General features: G+C 37.3%; 2 protein-coding genes across 9 annotated transcripts in view; both read right to left on the bottom strand.

The window, feature by feature from the left end:
- The window catches only part of LOC137584209 (cubilin), a 48519-nt gene that overhangs the window by 15759 nt on the left and 8606 nt on the right, over positions 1-24154 (bottom strand). For all 8 annotated transcript variants that reach the window (XR_011033471.1, XR_011033470.1, XR_011033472.1 and 5 more), the window contains exons 3-4: positions 20612-20674; positions 15521-16369 (exon numbers count right to left, since the gene is read on the bottom strand). Coding sequence is in view for 5 of the 8 variants with exons in the window: in XM_068299490.1 (XP_068155591.1) it covers positions 15521-16361 (841 nt within the window). In the remaining 3 variants the exon portion in view is untranslated. The remainder of the gene's footprint in view (positions 1-15520; positions 16370-20611; positions 20675-24154) is intronic.
- LOC137584219 (uncharacterized) lies at positions 1699-12498 on the bottom strand. The gene is made up of 2 exons (XM_068299506.1): positions 12085-12498; positions 1699-3485 (listed from the first exon to the last, which is right to left on the bottom strand). Exon 2 carries the CDS (start codon positions 3314-3316, stop codon positions 3206-3208), a length of 111 nt encoding a protein of 36 aa, XP_068155607.1. The 5' UTR covers positions 3317-3485; positions 12085-12498; the 3' UTR covers positions 1699-3205.

The following is a 24154-nucleotide window of genomic DNA, read 5'->3' as shown; positions in this document are numbered from 1 at the left end:
TTTCATCGGAAGAATAACAAACGAGTAAAGTTCTTCATTTCATGCAAATGAGATTCATATTGAATTCTGTTTATCATACAGGCAAACGCACACAAATACATAAGCTTATGTACAATGTACATAAATGAGGAGGATTGCGATTGCCATTGGGATTTTTTTTTTTTTCTCTGAGCTAACCAGTTTGTTTTAGATTTCGAGTTTCTAATTGGGCAATTTCCTTTGGGTAATTGCTTTGGCGCACATTCGTATTTGCATACAGATTCAGCTGAATAAGGGCAATGTAACTTTAAATCTCTCTCTCTCTATTGCCCCCATCCATTGCCGAAACATTCAATGCCGATGCTGCTTATCTGTCAGTCTAATCAAGAGCAATTACTAGGAAATACTTACATCGTTTGCTTTTCCATTTCGTTACACAATTAGTTTATGCAATGGCATTTTGTACAAACAATACAAATTGAAAAATCTCATCACTTTGCATAATGCTGAATAAGTGAATGTTGCGTATATGTATATACAAGGACATGAGGGATATACATACATACATATACTAAGAGCCTTAGAGTGCACAAATTGTTGATATGCAAACGCAGTCATAAAACGTGACATTTGCCGTCAACTTCAATTTGGCCAAGGCATTGACTGGCCGTAAATACATACACATTTATGTATGTTCATGTATGTGTGATTGTGGAAAAAGGTAGCAAAGTATTCTTTTTTTTTAAAGTGAAATGTAATTTGCATATGGGACCAAGAACTGGATGGATTTTATGCACACTCACATACTCAACGATGAATGGTAAAAATCAAGTAGGTTAAGGTAAAGGTAAAGCCAAAGCAACTTGCTCCTAATCTACATAATAATAAACCACATATACACAGCCACACCCACATCTATACCCACTTCACATACGCGCACACACACACACCCCTAAACAAGCCCCACTCAGCCCCATTTATACATAAATTGGCGTTGACTGGCAAATGGAGGGAAACACCCCAGTTCTTCTATGTTGTGTTTGAGTTCTCAACAACTTTGCCATATTTAATATTGTGTAAATTGAATTTCCATCACTTTATGAATACTTGAAGGCCTCTCCGTTTCCCGTTTGCCGCCGTTAGATTGGGGTAGGGGAATGCTGTTTGTCTTCTCATGGCTTGTTGGCCAAATATTAGCCAAATGGATCCGTTTCGTGTGTAGAACTAAAGTTTTGAGCGGCTTAGCCGAAAGCGTAGATGGATCAAGAATTTCTGTTTCTTTTTGTAGCATAAAAAAGTTTATTACACTATGCATTTAATGCTGTTGGTGTTGGTCGTTGACAAGTTTATAGAGCATTTGAATATTCTACTCCCAGTGGCCATGTCACTCGCTAGTTAATGGCAGTCAGCCTTTGATGACTGCTGCACATGGAGAGGCCCTCGAGACGCATTCAAATTGAATTTGATGTGAGAGTACTGAAAAATTCCTAGTAGCTGAAGGGCAGGTAAGTGGGAGGGAGGGAGGTTGGTAAAGCTTTTGTGCCATCTAAATGAAATTTTAAAACACGAATCTTGCTTACCATTTTAATTAAATTAAATTTCGAAATTCATTTTATTAATTCATTGCCAATTGAATTGCAATCGCTCATTTGACGCCTAAAGCCAAGCATGAATAAAGTTAATTAATTATTTAGGCAGGTAGGCCAATGTATATGAATATTTGATTATTATTTGATCTCTTTATTGAAATTCCGATATATATATATATATATTTTATGTACGCTTACATAATAAATGGAAACATTTAAAGACTTTCTGGCACATTTCACCCCAACTTAAGGTGAATTCCATATTCTATTCAAGATGCATTTGCATCTTGTACTCATTCAGGGGATTTTAAGGATAATTTTTGTTTTTTGCTTGGGTTTTGGGTTTGTTAACATCAATATGTACCGAGATATATGTATCTCAAATATAGGTATATATTGCTTTTACTGCTTTTACATACATTAAGTACTTTTAAGTTAACTACTCATTTAAGACAACACACGTAAAACTTATCCAAAAAAGTTAATTACTTGTTTTCTTTGGTTTTTTTTTTTCCTATATTTGTAGGTACGTATGTAAATTTATATATGTATATTAGATGTACGTATATAAAATGCATATCATTTAAACACATTCTGCATTCATTTTGCGGTTTCCGTTTTAACAAGTGCAATTGCTTATTTCATTCCATTTGATATGATCTTAAATAACATTTCCAAAGTCTCACACAAAAGAAAACATAAACAAAACAAAAAACAATCTATTTTGTTATACATTCATTTGCAAAGCTCAATTGATCAAAGTTATAAAACTTTCGACTTGATCTCAAGGAATCTTCTCGTTATACAGACAGACATAATATCTAATGTTGAACATGTTCTTGATTAATCATCTTAGGATCTTCTTTTGCTCTTACGAATCTTTCCATTTCTTATATTTGTTTATTTCGTCTATCTTCTAATATAAATATATATTTATATATATTTACTGGACATTAATCTAAATGTTTGGTTTTTGTTTGCAACATCAGTAAAACGTCAATAAAAACTTTTGGTTTGTTAACAACACTTTTATAAAAAGAAGAACGCAACATTACGACGGTTGGGTTACACATATTTATGTATATATATATATATACCTATATATGAATAATTTGTTGTATATAATTTCTCTTGACATAAGTACCTAAGTGTAAGTATATGTATATACACAATTAACACTTAACACACACATACAAATACATCCATACATACACACATAGATGTATGTATGATGGCTAACAATAAGTGATTCATGTGTCTGGCTATGACATTCCTTCCGGCGGGGTGGTGGGGTATGTACTATATATGTATGTATGTCGGTATGAGCTATGACGACGAATGAGCCAAAATTTTATGTTATTGACTTTTTCAGATATACTAAAAAAATGTTCACATCACAGCCAATGGATACTGACGATGGGACGCTTATACTCTTTTCCTTCTTCTCTTCCCTTCCATTTGTCTACTCCTTGATCCATTCTCGTTGGGCCAGGGGGGGATTTTGTTTTAGAGATGAGATCGATGCTGGGTGAGCATGCTGGCGGCCTGGATAGCCATGGATTGTGGCACCAATTTCAACAATTTGTAGCCCTCTGTTATCCATCAGCAAAATTTCCAGGTCCCAGCTGAAGTTTATCTCATTTGGGCTCTTCGATTGTCTGGCCAACAACAATGATGATCACTATGAAGACGGCCAACAGGACTAAAATGCAGCAAATGGCCACAGCCACCATGGCGCTGTTACTCATCCGACCGGATTAAGACGACAAGATTGTCGTCACTCACTCTCAATTCAAATTGAGTATAATAGAGTGGCTAACGCGTTGACTGCTTTCAATTTCAATCCGATTTCGAGAGCTGATGCTGTTATCTTCTGTTCTCGGAAAGTGTCTTTATTTCTCAGAATAGGTGCAGTTTCTGTATTGGAAAGAGACATACAAAAAAATTTGCATATTTTTATGGACTACTGTGCAGTGCTTTGCCTTGCCTTGTCTGTGCACAATTGAGATTATCGGTCGATTCACTAGACAATCACTTGTCCGCCCACCCCCATAGTCATTCTGTATACCCAAACCCTTAGCCCACGCCCACTTTTATTCTGTGTGTGATAAATGCTTCGACAACTCTTCCTCCTACTGACCCCCCCGGTAATCCCAGAGCGACGAAAGAAAAAAAAAATACAAATTGCCTGCCATAAATTGCGAGGGTTTGCCTATCAGTCGCTTGACTGTGCGTAAAATACTTTGGAGGAGAGGTCCTTGACAGCCTGTGGACAGCCCAAAACTTGTCGCATTGTGCTAAAACAAATGAGCATGTGTGTGGGTGTGTGTGTGTGTGCGTGTGTGTTGGCTAGTGTTAGAAGGTAGTTTTTCCCTGACACTTCATCAAAGGGCACACAAGTGGAAATTTGCCAAAAATCACAACCAATATAACTGACCCAAGTTGTCTGGGGACGTTCCTTTTGTTCTATGTACATTCTGTGTGTGTGTGTGTGTGTGTGAGGGGGTTTGTTTGAGCTTGACAGATGATTAATGTTTGGCCAGGATTTTGTGTGAGCCTAGGACTGCACTTTTGCACATGAAGCCATTGTATATCATCGGATGTCGGACATTGGCTGAATGCAATTTCAAGTGTCCTATTATCCTGTCTAATAGCTACTGAGATGCCGATAATAGCCAATGCATTATATTCAATGACAAGGCAACATTTTGCAATAACAGCCACAGAGCACGTATACTTAATTAACAACAGTCAATGGAAAAAGACTGAAACTGGGACAGGGACAGGGACATGGACATGGGCAGGGGAATGAAGGCAGCATGCCACTGACAAGCCAAACCAAACCATTGAATGGCACAAATTCAATTATTGCGAAACAAAACTTGACAAGGCCTCGATATTCGATTTGTTACAACAGCAGTAGAGAGAAATCAAAAATATTTATTACCTATACTATGTGGACTATATATATAAACATATATGTACTTTATTCGGTCCATCTAAAATGTTTTTCATTGACTGGAAAAAAAAAACGAAAACAATAACTATATAACAGCAACAGCAACACCCAAACACAAGCACAAACACATACACAGAAGGCAGGAACTTTTGTTAACTTTGGTCCTCCTCCCCCTCTCTCTCTGTTTGCTTCTTGAAACAAACAAAAAAAGGAAACGAAAAAATTGAAGGTGAACGGAATTGAACATAAAAACTAATGCTGACTGTTAGAGGCAAAAATTGGTTACAGCTGCTGTATCGTCTCGAAAGCCAATTGAATACAAAAAGATGGGCATCGAAACAGCATGGCTCCATTTAAATTTCGAAAAGGGACTGTCGAATAGTACATTGCAAGCGAGGGCCAATCTTAGACTTGCCGTTGGAATTCCGAATTGGCCAGCAACAAAGACTTAAACAAAGTCTTGACTATCTTTAGGAAACAGTCTTAAGCTATCAATTAGATAGTATTTTCACTAAGTAATTTTATTTTATTTTCTAAATCACAATCCCATTTAATCACAATGATTTTAAATACCTTTGTTATAGACGGCAAAGTAATTAACAGTTCTTTGTTAAAGGCTCGAATAAATTAAGCGAATCCTTGAAGATAAAAACAGAGTTAAGCTTGAATGGAGACATCTTAACTTTCATGTCTCCCTCTAACTTAAACAAGCAATTAATTAGGTAATGAGTTTTATCAGGTGTCAAGAGACACTATTTTTCTTCTGTCTTAGCCTTTGACCATTTATAGTTTAATCTAGTCTGATATTCGTCTTGCTCTTAAATTAACAATTAATTTAGTGAAATTTAAGCTGGCAGAGTGTAAGGTAAAAGGAAAAGAATAAGTATTTACTTATTTTGAATGGCTTAACTCTTCATCTAGTTTCAGTTCAGTCAAATTTCCATCAATTCATTTCCATCCAATCCTTCATGTTTAATCAAAGCCATAAACTCGATCCTTTGAGTTATTAAGTGAAGTGTTGTCTCCTTTCCACTAAATCGACTTTAAAAAGGTCAAAATAAATAAAATAAACCCTCGTTACCTTGCTCCCGTGCGGTGCGACAACTGACCGACTATTAGGAGGATTTTAATTATAAGTCTCATCATTTGCAGGCTTCAGTATGCGCTGCTGTTGGCAGAAAGCACCAGCCATGGAGTATTTAAATAAAAATAAATATATATGTACATATATACATATTGTGTATATCGGTTGGTGCTGGTGCTGGCTTGTTTCACTGTACTTGGCTTATATATGGCTTGTCACTTCCTGTCCTTTGGGCAGGATGTTAACAAAATGTTATAATATGAACATAACTGGCTTTTGTTTCATTTTCGCCGTTTTTCATACTCCTGTTTCGGGGTTTGTACGTTTCAATTGGTCAATTAATATTAATGAAGTTTTGTGTGTATGTGTGTGAGACAGATTTGCAGACCATTCAGGATTTTCCTTTTTAATGTACATAAAACTGTAGCCGAGACCATAAAGACTGCCCTTTAGGCATTTTATTTTTTTCTTCTTCCTTATGGCAATTAAGTTGTAATAAGTCAGTTTAGCAGTTTATTTTTAGCTTACCTACGCATACACACAAACACACACACACACACAGAACAGTGGCAAACAAAACGAAGAGAGGAGAATGAAATCAAATGCAGCAGCAACATGGCGTATGTGTAATATGAATTGTGTGAGCTTTTGTTTTCGTTTTATGACAGGCGGCAAGCCGATACACTTATATTTGTTTATTGTTTGCCCAATGGAGCAGAGTGGAGAGATGTAGAAGAGGAGGGGGAGATTTATGCCAGCCTCCTGCCTTCCTGCCTGCCTATTGTCTATTGTCTGTTGATACTTCAAAAGATTTACAACACATTCTACTGACACATATTGTTCTTTTTGCCTGTCAGTCATCTATGGTGGTCTATGGGCCTTAATTAAATTAGCGTCTTCTTTCTAGTACACACACACACACACACAGAGACATACATACATAGAAAAGAAGGCGACGAACCACAAACAAAGATAAAGACAGGACCAAGGATGACAGGATATCCCAAGACAGTATGCGTAAATGTATGGGAAATAAAATAAATTTTTGCAATTTCGTAAGTTTTATGCGTACATTTGCAAAATTTGCTTATGCTGGATGAACAAGACGCCGAAGAATGTTGCTTATTTGTTTTTCTTTTCCGTTATTTTCATGGTTTCCTTTTCGGGGCAGGAGGCAGCCAAATGGCACCATGTAGTGCGTAAACGTTTTCCATTGTCGCCTGCCAGGGATATATGTGAAGGGGGATACATTTTTGCGGGTCTTCTGCTTCTTGTGTGCGTTGAAACATAAATTCAATTTGTTTCACCAGCGAAACGAAGGAGTTGGCTATTGCCAACATCATAATCAACATCAACAACATCATCGTCGTCTTTATGGTCATTCATTGTGGCACTAGCCATGGCGAAATTATAGAAAATTGCATTGCTTGGACCGACTGCCGCCCGCGGCCTGACGCCTTTCTGGCTTACTAAATTGCATGCAAAATTAAAGCCTCTAGCGTGAAAGCAAAAGAATCTTTGTCAAGTTCAACTGCATGAATGGCCTTGAGAGACCTAAGACTATGACTGAGACCGAGGCGGAGACGGAGACGAAGAACGAGACCAAGACCAAGACCAAGACCAAGACCAAGTGGCGGCATGTAAGTGTAGAGAACAATGGCAGCATAAATGCTTTAAGATTCTAGTTGCAGCTGCTGCAATGTCAAAAGTCCATCAAAAGTGCATTAAAATAATTGCACTTGTTATGTCGACTCACTACTCTGATTAACAACTAGGCCAAAGAAAGTCAATTCATTTCTAAATATATAGATAATCGCTTAGTTTATTCTTATTCATTACTTTTTACTAGGACTTTACGTAGGCATTACGTTTTGGCATTCTTAAGATACTTTTTTAACTAAAAATATATAAATCAAGTGCTCAATAGTTTAAAATTTTTTGAATTTTTAAAATTTATAGTTTAACTATCATGTTAATTCGTTTATTGTTGCTACTTTTATTTTAGAAACTATAAACTCTAAATTCAAAAGTTTTTCAAACAAGTTTATAATATACTTTTATCATAAGGAACATCTGAGCCAAATGCTCACCTAGTTGAGATTTATTAATAAATGGATAAAGATGTAAAGGTAAATAAATGATATGAGACTGCCTTAATTCAAATAAGATAGACAGATGACTTTAGACAAGGTTTTATGCTGTTCAAGACCTAAGTATATATTCTTGATTACATATGATAGATATTTTGTAATGAGTAATGCATCATTTTGAAATAATTATGGCGAATTTCCATTAAAATTGAGTATCACTCATAAAATGTCGTGACTTTGCTGCATTGACCCCGCCCATACATTTTGGACAAAAGTTTCTGTTTGCTATTGTGTTACGCACAATACTTAAATTGTTGGTATATGAAAGAAAGATTTATGTACTTTCGCCTTGACTTGACTTTGCCGGCTTTGGCTTCCGTTTCCTGAACCTGTTTCCTTGTTCTTCGGTAGGTAGACTCGGGCATTTGTGTGTGCCCTATGTGGAGTAGTACCCTGTTGCATACTTGACTGTTTAAATGCCACACAAAGGCATATTTCATACAAAGACATATTTTTGATAAGCAGATGAGGTGAGCTCAACTGAACAGAACAGAATGGAGGGAAGTACCGACAAAGATTAATGAAATTCCAGAATAAAAGCACGTCCAAAAAGTTGCACAAAAGTATATGGATACATACATAAGTGAAATGGAAAGGTATGGTAAGCAAATATACAAAATCAAATTCGAATTGCATATTTTATGTGTATGCCAAATGAAATTTTTTTGGTTTTTGAACGAATTATTGAAATTCAAATGAGATGACGAGTTGGCCATCTGGCAATTGCCTGCCGCACTTTGCATTACCTTTTGGCATTGGCATTGTTTTTCCCCCGTTTACATTTGAAATTAATGTTTCGCTCGCTCTTTTGTTTTTTTTTTTCTTGTTGTTTTGCGTTTTCAGAAATATTGTAATTTATTTATCAATTCAATAATTTTGCAAACTTAATTAGACTGCTGGCAACGACTACAACAATTACTCATCACATTTGGCTTATAAATAATTTTTTTGTTCCTGGTTTTCCAACAATATTTCCACTGCTCCAATATCTAGCTTTAGCTCAGTTTCATTATCGTTGGCATAATGGATGCGAGCATAAATATTTAATGTGCCGGAAAGTTTGTTCTTTTTTTCTCCACTTTTGCTGTTGTTATTGTTGTTGTTGCTTTCACTTTAACTAAGTGCTTATCTAATGATTTTTATTGAAATCGGCATATGTTTTGAGCCAAGTCTAGCACTAACCAACTTAACCTTATCCACATATATAGAGACGAGAAGTTATTCCATTCTTTTTTTTTTTGTGTTTGTTTCTTCTACAAGTTATATTAATGACCTACCAAGTTTTCGATGGCTAAATGAAAGTGACTCTGAGAACTACCATGAATGATTGAGTTTAACCAATTTTGATTTACTTGTCCAAATGATGTCAATATTTACTTCCACATGAGAATGTCTTCTATAAGTTTGCCAATGAAACAAATTGAATGGGAAAAGGAAAAGTTTAACTTTGAGCTGTTTCAACTATTTTGTTTAATGTGGTTTCCTATTATATATGTATTTTCTTAGTTTGTCCATTTTTATTATGTCTCTCATTTTAATGGCTTCTGTTTTTTATTTCTGTTTATTATTAACCTTGCTAATCATTTTCGTATAAGCTGAATAGCTTAGAAATATTTGCTTATTCTAGAGATAGTTTTCAAGTGGCCGAAACCGAGTATGTCATTGAATTTTTTGGTGGCCTCGGAAACTTTTAGCCAAGCATAACATATACTTCATTTTATGTTGTCTAAACAAGAACCAAAACAGTTAATAGAGAAATGCATATCTATGTTTGATGTAAAGTTAATAAATCAATTACTTTTCTGTATCTTTTGGAAATTGAAATTGACTTTGAAGAGAGTCTTCTGTGAAACGAGGGCTTTTATGACCATTGAATTTACTTAAAAGACATTAGGTATTCATTTCTAAAACTAAATTTATTTGTAACCCTTTTTTGTTATAATTTTCAAATGCTGCTGTAAGGCGTGTTTTAATATTTCATTGTCCTAAAAATCATTTGGGCTGAATTGGCTGCTAATAACACATTAAGAGACGCTGCTGGCGTTCGAAACTTATTTCATTTTAATCAGCAAACTCATTAGCGCTGTCGTCCCTTAAATGAATAAGTATAAAATTAAAGAGACGAGGTGCTGGAACTCGAGCCCAGCTGCCAGACATACTTTGACTTCGACTGAAAAGTTTTCACTTGGCAGCAGCAACAGCAACAGCAGCAGCAGTCGCCGTCAAGTTGATGTAATGAAAAAGTTACAACATTTTTCTAACAATATTTCTCATATCACATGACACGGACACTGGGCCAATGGCATTGGTAATGGCAGTGGCAATGGCATTGGTGAAACTGGCTTTAACAGCGGTTCCTGTCGGGGATTCTTTCATGTGCAAAGAGTGCTAATTAGTTTCGAGTTTTTTTTTTTTCTTTTTTTTTTTTTTGTTCTGTGTGAAAATGTTGCGCATACGCAAGGTTGGAGCCGTCCATGAAAATATTATAATAATTTATGGTAGAAACTAGAAAACAACTAGAACTATAAAAAAAAAAAAACTAACTAGGAAAAAAATCTTTGTGCAAATCCAAACCTTTGAGCGCAACGCCCCGGAAATAATCGCAGAAAGCAACACACAATGGAAAAGCGACCACGCCCTTGCCGCCCCAGTCGTTCATGTCCTGCCACCTTAAGGAGCGGGGTGTTTGAGGGAGGGTGTGGCAAAAACCTCTTGTTTACACATACTCGCAGTTAGTTACGCGTATGATTAAGAGGACGAAGAACGACTCAATGCAACTCATTATAAAATAGCCTCATTTTTTTAGGATGAAATTTTTAATGATGCATATAAAAAGCGACGGTGACTGCAAATAAATAAATAATTTATGCCTAAAGGTCCGTAAAAGACCTTCCAGACAGTCCTCACATTATTCGCTGTCATCCAGCACCAGCTCCATCTCCAGCTCCATTTCTGTATCTCTTTGGTAGCCTCCACACGTAGCCAGTTTTATCTCTCTATTACATTGATTTAAGGATAAAGGGTTCTCTTTTATCCCCCCACTCATTCTTGGACATGATTCTGAGTTTTTTTTTATTATTTTTTGTTCTTGATGCTTGCAAAAAAAAAAAGGGTTTGTGGTTTGTTTGCTTTGGGTGGGTTGAGCTGGTGGGTTGGTGGGTTAGCATACTGTTTGCTTATCACCTGGTGGTTGCCAAAACTGTTGCCGCCTGACTATTTGTACAGTTGGCACGTTTCAATCAGGCAACGATTGATAAGCCTCACGTTAACTGCATGCAAATCGCAAAAGATACCTGGCAATACATATGCATACACACACAACCATATATATCTGATATCTATCTATAGACAAATTCAAAAACCAAAATGGTATTTTAATAGCAGGCTGAGTAATAATGAGAAATTTTGAGTTTTATCGCAACTCGAATCTCAATTGTTATTGTTAATACAAATAATTTCAATTTTTAATGGTATATTTAAGATAGTATGAGGAAAGATAGTCTTTTGAACTTGTCTATACAAAATGAGGATATTACAGTTTATGAGAGAGATCCAAAACTACTCTCTTTGTAGACTAGCCAAGGTATTCAATTCCAAGAGGCTTAGTCAAAGAACCTTTTAACGAAAAAGAAAAAAAGTAAAAGGAAAGAATGCTGCAATTCATGGTGACCTTCGATTACTTTCAGAGATTAAAAAAAGGGACCGTTGTCAAAGTTGTCACTTGTCAACGCCAGGCATTGCAATCAAGTTCAAGTTTAAGTTGAAGTTGAAGAGAAAGTGAAAGTAGAAATTGTTCAAGCAGAAATCGAAAGACTTGTTGAAATTGCCTTCAATTAGGCAAACACTTTAGTTGCTGAATCAGAGTCTCTTTCGTTTGCATACATACAAGGGCTCCTTTCACTCAGTCACTCAAAATCCTTTCAACATTCTGGTCTCGTTTATTTGTTGCATTCATATTTATCTTGAACTTGGTTGTTGTTATTGTAACTTGTAAATCCCTTAACAATTGTCTTCCTACATATAAGTTTTCCGTTTCTCTTTCATTTCCTTTTTTTATTATTTTTTTTCTTTTGGTTGTATTGTTTGCCCAGTCAATGTAAGGACATTTGAAGGAAATTGGTAGCAGCCAGGGTTAAGAATATAAGATACACATGTGTTGTGTTGTGTTGTTTGTGTGTGTAGTTTTGTAAGTCATAGAATCCATAGAGATATCTAAATTTGTGCTAACGATCGACCCTCTTAACTAAACGATCTTTGATTCACGCAAATGTGCACAGACAGTTTAAGGCTTTTTTTTATTCCAATTTGTTGTTTAATATTTACGTTTTTCGGGGTTATATCTTTCTTATCTCAACTTTTCGATGAGTTAAGTATGTTGACTGTTATCTGAAGCCGTTGTTTATATCTGTTTATTATCGTTGGGATTTGCTAAACTGAAACTCACTCGAAATACACGTTAAATTATGCAAATGATAAGAACAAGCGAAAACAAATAAAGGTTGGAAATATACAAAATACTGAATACTCGTTACAAATTCAAAGTGAGGATAAGGAAAAGACGCGCGCGTTTCACAAAATGCCTTCTTGGGCTTGTCACACGATGCAAGTGATGATGATAGTCTTCCTGCTGACGATGTTCACACGGATGTTTCTGCTGCTCCTGCTGCTCCTTATTATCGTTTGTAGTTCTGGCATTGGCTGATGTTTGTGGCACGGCCGACTGGTATCGACTGAAATGACTCGACTCGTTGCCTCAGTATTTAAATGGACAAACAAACGGAGAGAGAGATACTGAGACTGAGACTGAGTGAAAGCCCACCACACCACACAAGTTGAGAGCGAAAAAAGGACTCAAACCGAAAACAAAATGTGAGCTTTTGCCACTTGGCTTTCGGTTATGCTTAGAAGAAGCATTTGAATCCCATAGAATTTGGTTTGTTCTTTTACCCAATAAATCTGAAATAAATCAAATTGAATTTATGATTTTTTTCTGCTTTTTCTTTGCCATCGTTTTTCTTTTTGGCAAGGGGAGGCAAGGTCCCATCCTTTGCCGTCTTAAGTTGTTTGCTTGGCGATTTCATTTCAGTTGCTGCGGCTCAGTGAATCGTTGATTGTATTTTGGGATGTCTTGGGGCTCGGCTTTAATCGCTCCTTCAAGCCGGCACTTGACACCCTCTTTGGGCCAACCACTTGGCAGGTGGCCCACCCTTCAAAATGGCAGGTGGCAACTGCCAGATGAGACTCTTGTTTGACTTTGGCCTCCTCATTATGCGACCAGAAGTTTGTTTGCCTCTTCTTGTTGTTGTTGTTGTTGTCCTTCTTCTTCGGTGTTGATAATTGATGCCCACTGACTTGGCTCGAATGCCATATAGAATATTTGGGTCTTATTCTTCGGCTTGGCTAGCTAATTTAAATTGACTTTCAAAGTTGAGATTTGATTTAATTTAACGAAATTTTATTACTATTAGACCAACGACCAACAATGGCCAAGACAAATGTGAATGTGTTCTATTGCATGAAGATATGCTCAGATGGTGGGTGGGAGGGGATTGACCTTTGTCTGGACTTTGGCTTATGGGGGCATCATGCAATGTCAGCGATTTCTTGCCAACGAAGTAATGGGCCCCTTATAACCCAATAAACATTTCCCTTAGTCGCAGATAGCCAACTGATAAGTGGTAATACATTTCAATGATAAGGCCCTTTTCTTGGCGCATGCGCGAGCTTTTTTGTTATTTTCTTTGAGAGAGAGAGAATGAGTGAGAGAAGAGTTTGTCATCTCTGGATTTGGCTTAACTGATAAGAAAGCAGACTGTCCTGGTCCGGCTCTGATAGGTACTGGCTAGGCTGGTATAACTTGTAGGTGCACACAGGCGATGAGTTGATGTCCTGGTGGCTGTGCCTCTCATTCTCTCTGTATGTATGTGTGTGTGTGTGTGGGGGATACATTTAACAAATTCTCATTGATTCCCTTTGAAATCTGAAGGCTTTGTTTCCGTTTGCCTTTCTGCCACATTAGGCAGCTGAGGCAAGTCAACCCAATGCTCCTCTCCATTCCCTCTCATTCATTTGGCCGCTAATTACAGCTCGAGTCGAGTTATCAAGCGGCGATCACAAAATTGAATTTGCCGCCGCATCTTAAATAATTATGTTCACATTTAATTAATAAGTTTTGCAGCACAAAACAATAACAAAAGACCTTGCCTAATAACAAAAACAAAAAAAAAGGTCCCCACAAACGTATTGTCCACAATTAAGGACCCCCAACCGCCTTTTGCCATTGTCTTTGCCTCTGTCTCGGCCGCAGCCTCAAAATATATCCTCTCTGGCCCCACGGTCACCGCCTCACTTGACCCACAACTTTATAATAATTTTTGCCTTTGTGCGTGTTTTGAAAAATGAGCAGCAATACAACAAAAAATTCACTCCCTTAAATGTCACAGAGAAAACGAAAACCCAACAAACAACACAAAAAATAAAGAAGAAAGGATCTTAAAAAAGTTTAATTCAGCCGGCCAAAGGGATGGATTTCTTACTTCCTGAGGGCGATGGACAGTTTTGTAGGTCATTAAATTTTGTCCCATTTGCTTTTGGCAGGAATTGTACATTCCTGACATATACATAAATAATGAGCTGAATGTTGTTTGTTTGCTGACTGCCAACTCAACTTAAATTATCCGTTCGCATAAAATCAAATAAAATGCCGCCACAATTCTTAGTATTTACGATTATTAACATGCCATAAAACATATATTAAAAATAAACAAAAGTAATGTAAACATCTATGCTAGCAGATGAAAGCTGCGAACCTTAACTTATTTAAGTCAGACCTAAGTGAGATCTTTTGTCAAGTTAAGCGTCTAGTTAATGCTTAGTTCCTTATCTTCTAAAGTCTACTACCATATGTCCTTGACATCCTTATTAGTAATTACTCCACAGATTGTTAACAAAATTGTAAATAGTTGACATTTAATCAGAAGATTTAACTTTAATTTATCTCATTACAAACAAAAAAAGAAAAAGGAATGATCTTGAATTTTGTCAGTTCAAAATGCTGTCAAGTTCTAAGGACTCGAATTGAGAATGTGAAAACTGTGAGAGCATTTAGTCATGTATCTCAATTCTCTTGCCCATTTATCCACAATTTGATTACCATTATTTATTAAATTAAATTTTTTATAATTTGATTTGCTTTTGTTCAACATTGTATTTTTCCGGTCCGACATTAAAATTTTAAATATATTTTTTCATTATTCAATTATAGACGACGTTGCAGTTTTTTGTCTGATGCATTTTACATAAGATTAATACTCTATTTTTATTTACGTATATCACCCATAAAGTAGTTTTAAATGTTCCCTTTAAAATTGAGTCTAGTAACTAAATAGTTGCTAGATATATAACGAGATGATTACATAACACAATGGCATATTATATTTATCTCGTCCATTTGAAAAATTGGGAATCTTTGGCCACAGTGACACACAATCAGAAGATGTCAGAGCCAATCTGATGGGCGTGACAGATGGAGAATGCAATCAAAAACCGAAATGTAGCTGCGGTCATTTCACTTGGCATTGACTTTGATTTCGGCGATTGGTAAAGTGTTACATTGTACAATAGTAATAATAATAATCATAATAATTGCATCTCTCGTTGAGAATGACAGTTGTGGTGGAACTCGGAAAATGGCCAAGGACAATGGAAATATATGTATACATAGAAGAGATGACTATTTGAAAGGATGGATGGCACTTACCTGCATAGAATAAAGGCAGCAGATTGAAGATGATAACAAGCGGAAATATAGAGCGTGCAAACTTTTGCATATCCATAAAAATGTTGCTGGCGGCAGTGGAGGTGGCAACGGCAGCAACATCGCTTCGTTGTTGTCTCGTGTTGTTGTTGTTGTTGTGGTTGTTGTTTTTTGTTTGTTTGTTAGTTGTTGCCAAGTTCGGTTTGGCTTTGAAAGGTAAATGTGCGTGTAGGCTGTAGACAGCTTGTTTGATAATCCCTGTAGATGCAGCCACATCACCAACATCATCAGCAACAGCATCAGTGGAAATGCATTGCTGCTGCTGAGCGCCATTGTCGTTATTATTGCAGTTGTTATTCTTGTTGTTGTTGTTGTTATTAGCACCGAAAGGATATTGCTGTCCTTGCTTGGTATCTGAGGACAGCATACTGGGAATATGGCTTGCAGCGATCTCATGTATTGTCCAGGGCCATTCTGATGCAGATTTTTTACTGTGGCTCCTTTGTACATCATCTGTTGCTGCTGCTGCTGCTGCTGCTGCTCTTGATGTTGCTGTTCGTGTTGCTGTTGTTGCTGGTGCTTTGAGTGTTGCTGGGCATGTTGTTGTTGTTGTTGTAGCTGCTGCTGCTGCTGATGATGATGATGGTTCCAATTTGCTTTGTGTTGTTGGATGGCACAGAAACGTTTCGTTTTCAAATTGCTTCCGTTTGCTGTGGCAGTTGTCTGTGTGTTGCTGTTGTTGTTGTTGTAAGAGTTGGCGTGTTGTTGGAAAAGAAGATTTGTTTGTTGTTGTTGCTGTTGTTGGCGGTGTGTTATAGAAATGTCGTATCTGTGCTGAGGCCATGTTGTGCCCTAAAATGAAAAAAAAAGAAAAGTAAATACAGATTCAAAGTAAGACACATATAAAATAAACTGAAAATGGACCAAGGACAAAGGTCAATAGAAGAGAAGATGTCAACGCACTAACTGAATGACCAATATACAGATACATTGATAATCCAATCGCTTTGATTATCGATTCAATTCGGTTTAAAGGATTACACATGGTCCTTTTTAATGAATTTTCAGTCTAGTGTTGGCGCCGCCAGGCAAATCCTTTTTATTTTGCTTTTGTGTAAACTTCTTTGACCCAAATGAGGGTCATATTTGAAATCCTTCTTTTCAATTTTTCTTTCATTTATTTGCATTTCTGAACTGAATCAAGTTCATTGAGATCTATGGTCAACAAACTTTTAGCTTTTAGCCACATTTAAGTGGGTGACTTATTTGCCATGCAATACAAAATCAAATCGATTTCTAATCATGACATTAATAGATTACGTATACGCCATGTATGTATTTGTGGGTGAGGGAACATTTGCATTATTTTGATTATCAATTAACTTATTTGTTGACTTTGTCTTCATAGTTTTGGGCTTTTCTCTCAAAAGCATTTGTCCTTAAAAAGCTTTACATCAAGTTTTTCTACTCACATTGTTTCCTCTTTGTGTAAACTTACAAAAAGCTTATATTTTTTTTGCTTAGAACCTGAAAGCTTTTTCCTGTAAAAAAACCGTTAAGTCTAAGCTTTTAGATCGCTATGTTAACAAAGGCTAAACGAGTTTACATTAACAACTTCAATTTCAAAATCCTCTTGACATCACTTTAAAATTTCAATATATAAACAATCGAAAAGTGCACTAGGATATGCCACAACCCTCAAGTCAAGTTCTATTGTTTATGCTATCGTGGTGCTTTACAGCCTTCAGGATAGATCGACACTTGTATGCGCAATTAGAAATGTAGCTTGATAAAGTGAAAATTGCAACAGTGGCATAGAAAAAGCCACAACACAACGCCCACACGTAGCACGAGGCCATAAAGTGCTTGTAATCAACGTAAAACTGAGTCGCACGCACACGCACATGGACATGGACACAGACACGGACACGGACATAGAGAGATAGTATATGACATGTCCTTCAGTCCAGTGTCCAGAGAAAATGGTCTCTAGCCACTGGATGTTTGAATCGTTGGCTTTTCCCATTTCTTTCATAGCAAAAATTGTCTGCAATACTGCACAAATGCCATCAGGATGTATGCGTAACTAGGTGAATGTCGTCTGTGGTTAAAGTGAGGAGGGGCCTCTGCCCCTGTTACATTTCAACTGTGCCCATTAATTCTGGCCAGCTGGTAAAAAGGAAGTGTGCCACCTGTGAGTGAGTGAGTGTGTGTGTGTGTGTGTGTGTGTTTGTCCTACTGAATAATTAAGCTCAAATGCTGGCAGGGAACTGAGAAACTCGCCATTGCCATCCACTCAGCATCCAGCATTCAGCACTCATGCTTCGCTTTTGATGCTGGCCACATAATTGGAAAATATTTGCTGCACTCGCGTTCTCTCATACAAATGTTAATTGCAAGCAACAAAAGGACAAAAACCAAAAAGGAGAAAAAATAAAACAAAATAAAAGGATGAAATGCAATTTGGTTTTTTTCATTTAAATTGTTTACTTTGTCTGTTGATGTTTGTGTTTGACCTACACACACACACACTAACATTTTGTTGCTGTTGACCTATTTGTTTATTATCTGCCGGTTGGGCCCTTTTACACATTGCAATTAGTTTGGACACATGAACATCAATTTTGTTGTAATTGCTGGCCAGCTAATTACAACGTTGGTCAGCATTTTAATGAATTTGTGTCGGCTTAGTTGGGGGGATTTCTGAACCAACTTTTCATCTTGGCATTAAAGAAGGGACTAAGTGAACGAGCCACTTCAAAGCAAGCGCACAAGTGCACTAGATGATAAAAGCAATACAACATAAACAAGCCAAAGGATTGCGCCAACCAAAAGGCAAACTTGGTCTTTCATATACCCTTTTGAACTCTATATAATAGACAATTTGTGATACAGATAAAAGGGTCATTCTTAAATTCATAACTGCTTGATTTATTAGAGATTTATTAAAGAGATTAACTCTCTCCCAGTTTCTAAGCCCTGACTGAAACTAGTGATATTCTAGCCAAACTATAACTGATTTTGTGTTAAGTAATGGCAAATTAAATGCCAATTTCGGATATTGAAGTCAGGTAACTTTCATCCAATTCGACACTGTATATTTGAGTCTACATATTCACAATTGTTCCTTCACTATATAGCAGTTAAACTCCTATTTTCTCTATTTAAAACCATGGGCAAATGGTTGTGCTGAAACAAATGGCGGATGATGCAGTGCAAAGAGCTGCAACCAAGTGCATCAGCAGCAGAAGCATCAAAGGGCAACAACAAAATTGCTATCCGCACTTCAACGCCAACGAGTTGGCCGCATAAATTTCTGCTTGCCCAGAAAAAAGGGAAAAATATTGCGTAACAACATCAGTTGGCAGGAGCAGCAGTTGCTGCTTGGCATCCTCTTTAATGTCTTTAAAAATTACTTTTCTACAAGATCCTGCTTAAGGCAATCTACAACAAAGCAACTATACTCCTATATTATAAATTATTTGTCCAAAATAGCTTCAACATGATTTCGATATTACGAGATATAAAACTATATCGAAATCTTTGCAGATTTCTCTCAATGTAAGCTACAATGAAAAACAAATTGAATATTTAAATGTGTCAATTGCGGCTATCCACTAAGCCAACAAGTTTCGATTAAACTATTATTATATATTTGCTTGGCATTATAGCCAGAATAACATACAAAATGCCTACATCCATTCGAGAGCTTTGTTTGCCATAAATTTTGTGCACACGCATTGAAAAATTTTGCACATTTTTTCATATTTTGCCTTTTGGCCATTTTGTGGCAAAAATGTAGCAAGTAAGATGCCAAGGAGGAATGGGATGGAGGATAGAGGTTGAGGATTGCGTGAATGCATGCATGACAAACTGACTGACTGCCAGATGGTTGGGTTCTGGGTGGGGAATGTGGCAAAGAGTACGAGAGGGACGGAGAATGTAAGAGGACAGAGAATATGTGAGTATGCCATAGAACTTCATTATGATCGTCATTATCATCATTTTCAGTAGCAGCAGCCGCACTGCAAATTAGCAACGACGCAGAATTTGTTGTCTGCAGTGACTTGTTGTTGTTGTTGTTGTTGCTCTAACTGCAACTGCAACCGCCATGACAAATGGTAATTTAAATTGGGCTTTTGTTCCCATGTCTACATGACTGTGTGTGTGTGGTTGTGTCTCTGAGTGGGAGCTGTGCTCATTATGTTTCAAAATAATTTGTAGTTTTTAATTAGAAAACTTAACATTGCTCCCTACCACAAAGGCCATTACTCATTCTTCCTACTCTATTATGCAATCTACAGTTGAGAAATTTCAAATGCTTACTAAACGAGATTGAGTTCACATAAATTTCTGTCAGACAAGTTCACAATTTAAGCATAGCAAGCATATTTAGACTGGTTTAAAATAAAACTAAGAGTGTCAAAACTGCTGTTTACTTAATGAAACATAAAAAATCTACTAGATATGCATATACATTAAGAACCTATGATGGCAATATCGAATTCCTCTTTTATAGTAGTCTTACTCGTACTGAGATTTCCTTTTTTGGCTTTACTGGATCCAAGTTTTGAATTATTTAACTCCCCATTTGAACTTAGACATAATAATAATATTGGCATATGGCAAATATCACCTAGTAAAGACATTAGTGAAACAAATTAAGATTGAAATATATCTGATGATCTTAATGCTTTACAGTGAATGAAAAATGAACTTTAGACATAAAATGTTCTATTGTAGAGATAGATATTGTAAATTTAATTTCACTTATATTCTAGTAAGAAACTTTCTATGACTCACAACTTCCCAATTCAAGATCTAACTGTGTACGTATTTCGAATTTTATGAACTGGTTCAAAAAAGGATATTGAGCTCCAATTGTAAGACCTTTCAGCATATGAGAGACTCGTTTCCAAACTTTAATAGAAAATTTGTAGATTAAGAAAAATCACAAAATTATGAGAAATTCAGTTCAGCATTGCAACTTCTATAAGAAACTTTTTGGGTAATAAACTTTAGATTTCAAAGTCAAAATTGTGCCACATAACAAGTCATTATCTCAAATTCAAAAACAGTTTTGTTTTTACTTACCATATCGTCTGCATTTAGAGCGTTAGGGTACAACACGTCCTAATCACGGAATTTCTTGAGTTTCTGCAATGACAAAGAAGAGGAAAATGGGTTAAGTCTAAGCCAGGAATTCGCCAGTAGGATGAGGAGGGTTTGAATAAAAGCTTATTATAGTTTTTGCACCTTTATTTCGGCAATAGTCTCACCAACAAAGATCAAACAACAAGCACCTGCACATTCGAAAACTGCAAGTTGAAGTTGCTTAGCCCAACCGTTGCAATTTTAATGCGATGAAAGTTTCTTTTTTCTTCTGTTTGACATACAACTTGTAGGGCGTGTCAGAAGAGGGAGAGAGAGCGGGAGAGCGCGAAAAGTGCTAGAGAGATATACAAACAGAAATTGTGATATAAAGATAATTGGCACGACAAGGAAAAGTAGCTGCCAAATAGATAAAAATGCCAAAGACACGTGCGAAAGGGGAAGCCGACAAGCGAAGCCGCAAACAAATTGTAAAAATGTTGAGCAGGACACGAAAAGTGTGTGGCCCATGAGAGGGGAAAGGAAGGCAATGGAGAATGGTTGAAGGAACGCATTGGCAGCGCCTTGAGCCGAGTCCCAGAGCAATTTATCATCTCTATGTTTAAAATTTATTACATTTATTTTATGTTGTTTTCCCTTTTTTTTTTTTTGCTTCTTTTTGGTCGTCTTTTGCTCTAGTCCCGCAAAAGTCGTTGTTTACTTTTTTTAAACTGTTTCTTGCCTTTTTTTTTGCTTTTTTGGATTTTTGGCTGCGTGTCTGAGGCGGCTCTAACAATTCCCTGGCAACACTTTAAGAGCCAACTCGAGTGAATAAAAAAAGAAGATGGTGGCACAGAGTGACGGCAGTAAAGAGTTCTTCGCTGTAGTTGTCAGTTGAGTTATAGCTGACGCTCGGGCTTGGCTCTTGTAATTGAATTTATCGCTGTAGCAATATTCATCAACGTCAGCTCCAGTGGGTGCCAGAGACAGTTCTTGCCAGAGTGTTTCTTCCAGCCCTAACCCTGTCTTCACCTTGGACCATAGCTAGGCAACCGAACACTTTATAAATGTTGAGCGATCAAATTCAAGTGTCAAAGATTATGTCCTTTGGCTGCAATTGCGCATACGCAACGTATCCATGTACAGACATGGTCATAGACAAAAACAAGAAAAATACAGAAATACACACAGATGAAATTGAAATTCTCTTGCCCATAAAGTTAGCTCAATTCAATGGCCTGGCAATGGCCCACACAACCAACTATTCAACCACCTACAGCCACCAACATTGCCAAATTGCTTTCGATATCAATTTCCTGGCACAGCTTTTGTTTTTGCTGGCAGCTTTGGCCGCAGCTGCAACAAAATCCGATTAGAATGCCACACTCTTCAACCCACGCCTGTTTCCCTCAGAGGGTCTCTTGCTCTCTCACTCTGTCACACTCTCTCTCTCTCTCTCTTCCTTTCTCTGTGTGTCAGAAATAGAAATTGTTTACAATTGTTGCTGTTGTTGGCTTACAAACAGCATCCAAAAATCCAATGCAATGCCAAATTCAATAGAGCGCAGAAACGAACCAGAACCCCGGACCAATTGGGCAGCAGCAGCAGGAGCAGACGACGACAACAACTAGAGCAAAAGGATTTTGGCTGGAAGGGTCCATTTCTCGATTTGCCGATAAAGTTGGCAGCATATAAAATATGCATATGCTGCAGTGGCCAAACACAGCTCTCAATTCAAACGAGTAATCCTAATGAAACCAAGTCACGGAATTGAAATCAATATCACTTTGCATTCTGTTTAAAATTAATGTGAAACAATTAATCAATGCTTTAATCAACTAATCAGACAGACAAAAAATCAAATCTTATTACCAAAAGAAGGTTTTTCTTTCAAGACAAAGGAAAGTCTACCTTACAATGAAGGACAACAGTCTTAAATCTGAGAAAAAGCAATACTTCAAAATTCCGTGTACCAAAAAGCATTATGAATGTTAACGTTTCTTTAAATTCCGTAATATATTTAAACACAATAGAATTTATAAATAATCCGCAATATTTGTTGATTCCAAAGCAAACAATTTAGATTCAATTAAATGCATAGAATTCACCGCATGAGTTGACCAAAACCAATTATTGGCTAAAATTTAATAATTACAATTTGAATGCATTGAAAACATTTGAATATGTTAATTGCTTGTTGAAATTAAAATTGGGAGTAGAAAACGTTGTTTGAATTGCAGCAACAAAGTGGCAATGTGGCCACTGGTAGGTGGTCAGTGGGTCGATGATGAATGCGACTTTAATCAGTGTCATTAGTTTTGGCAGCGCCATCAATTGGTGGACAAATCGATGACAATTTTTGTGCAGTCTGCCTGGCTGCCTGCCTGCCGTTGGCTGGGCAGTTGACAGTGGCGTGTGACAGAAGAGATAACCAATGGAAAGTGAAGCCCTCGAAATGATATGTCCTTGACAGCCGGCATAATCCATCTGCATGACATGACATGGCATGATATGTCCTTTGTGTTCGGTTGTGCTTCTGGGAAAATTGAAAAATTCATCCATACATACGAACTCACGTATGTATGTGACAATGATGCTTTGTGTGTGTGTGTGTGCGTGGGTGGGTGGGTGGCTGTGTAGCGGTGGCGGGGTGGAAGCAAACGTGATATATATTTATGGCTTTGGGCGCCTGTATGTATGCAACATAAATTATCAAAGTGCAAGTTGCAAATTGCTTGGCCTTCAGTTTCAGTTTCAGACTGCGGCACGAAATGTGCACATAATTTCAAATTTATTACGAATTTACGTGACATGCGTTATGAAAGATGGCAACACTGAGGCGAGTCTTAGAAGTCAGGAAATACAAAAGTAAAGGATGTTCATACACCAAAGTAATGAAAAATGCAAAACAGATATTGTCAGATATGTGAAAATAATAACATTGAGCTCATTAGACTCTAAAACTATTTGAAAACTTTATCCCCAATGTTTTCTCCATGTGTACTGGTTTTCAAGATGCATCTACATACTCGGGCTGTACGCTATCCATGTCACGTTAGGGGCGTGGGTTACATGCAAATAAGGTCACACTTGCATACTCTCCGATAGGATGGGCCCTTGCTTAAAGCAACCCAGACTTTTGGGTGGACCGCTGGCTTTATGTCAACATCCGACCACGCCCATGAATGCTTTAGCTCTTTTATGGCGCCTTGTTCTTGTTTGTACCTGCTTAGCCTTACCTCGTTTCGATTAAATGCATCATTTCCCCACATTTCAAATGCACTGTAGATGGAAGAACCCAAGAGGCAGGCCGAAAGAAGCCACAGGAACTCTGGTAACCACATTTGCCATGCTGCAACCTCTTAACAGCAGGCAGCTGCCCAACGGGTGGTGGTCGTTTAGTTTTTCACTATCCCGCCCTAACCACACCCATTACCGCCCCGCCCACCCTAGCTCCCAAAAGAATGTTGTGCATTTATGCTTGCCTTTGTGCCTCTGCAGCAGGGCACGACTGTGCTCTGGATTCGCCTGGGCCTGGGTCCTGCC

The sequence above is a fragment of the Drosophila tropicalis genome, unplaced genomic scaffold (genome assembly GCF_018151085.1).
Source record: "Drosophila tropicalis isolate 14030-0801.00 unplaced genomic scaffold, ASM1815108v1 contig_878, whole genome shotgun sequence".
Classification (NCBI taxonomy): Eukaryota; Metazoa; Arthropoda; class Insecta; order Diptera; family Drosophilidae; genus Drosophila; species Drosophila tropicalis.
Note: the sequence above shows the minus strand (reverse complement) of the source record. Positions and strands in the feature narration are given on the sequence as shown.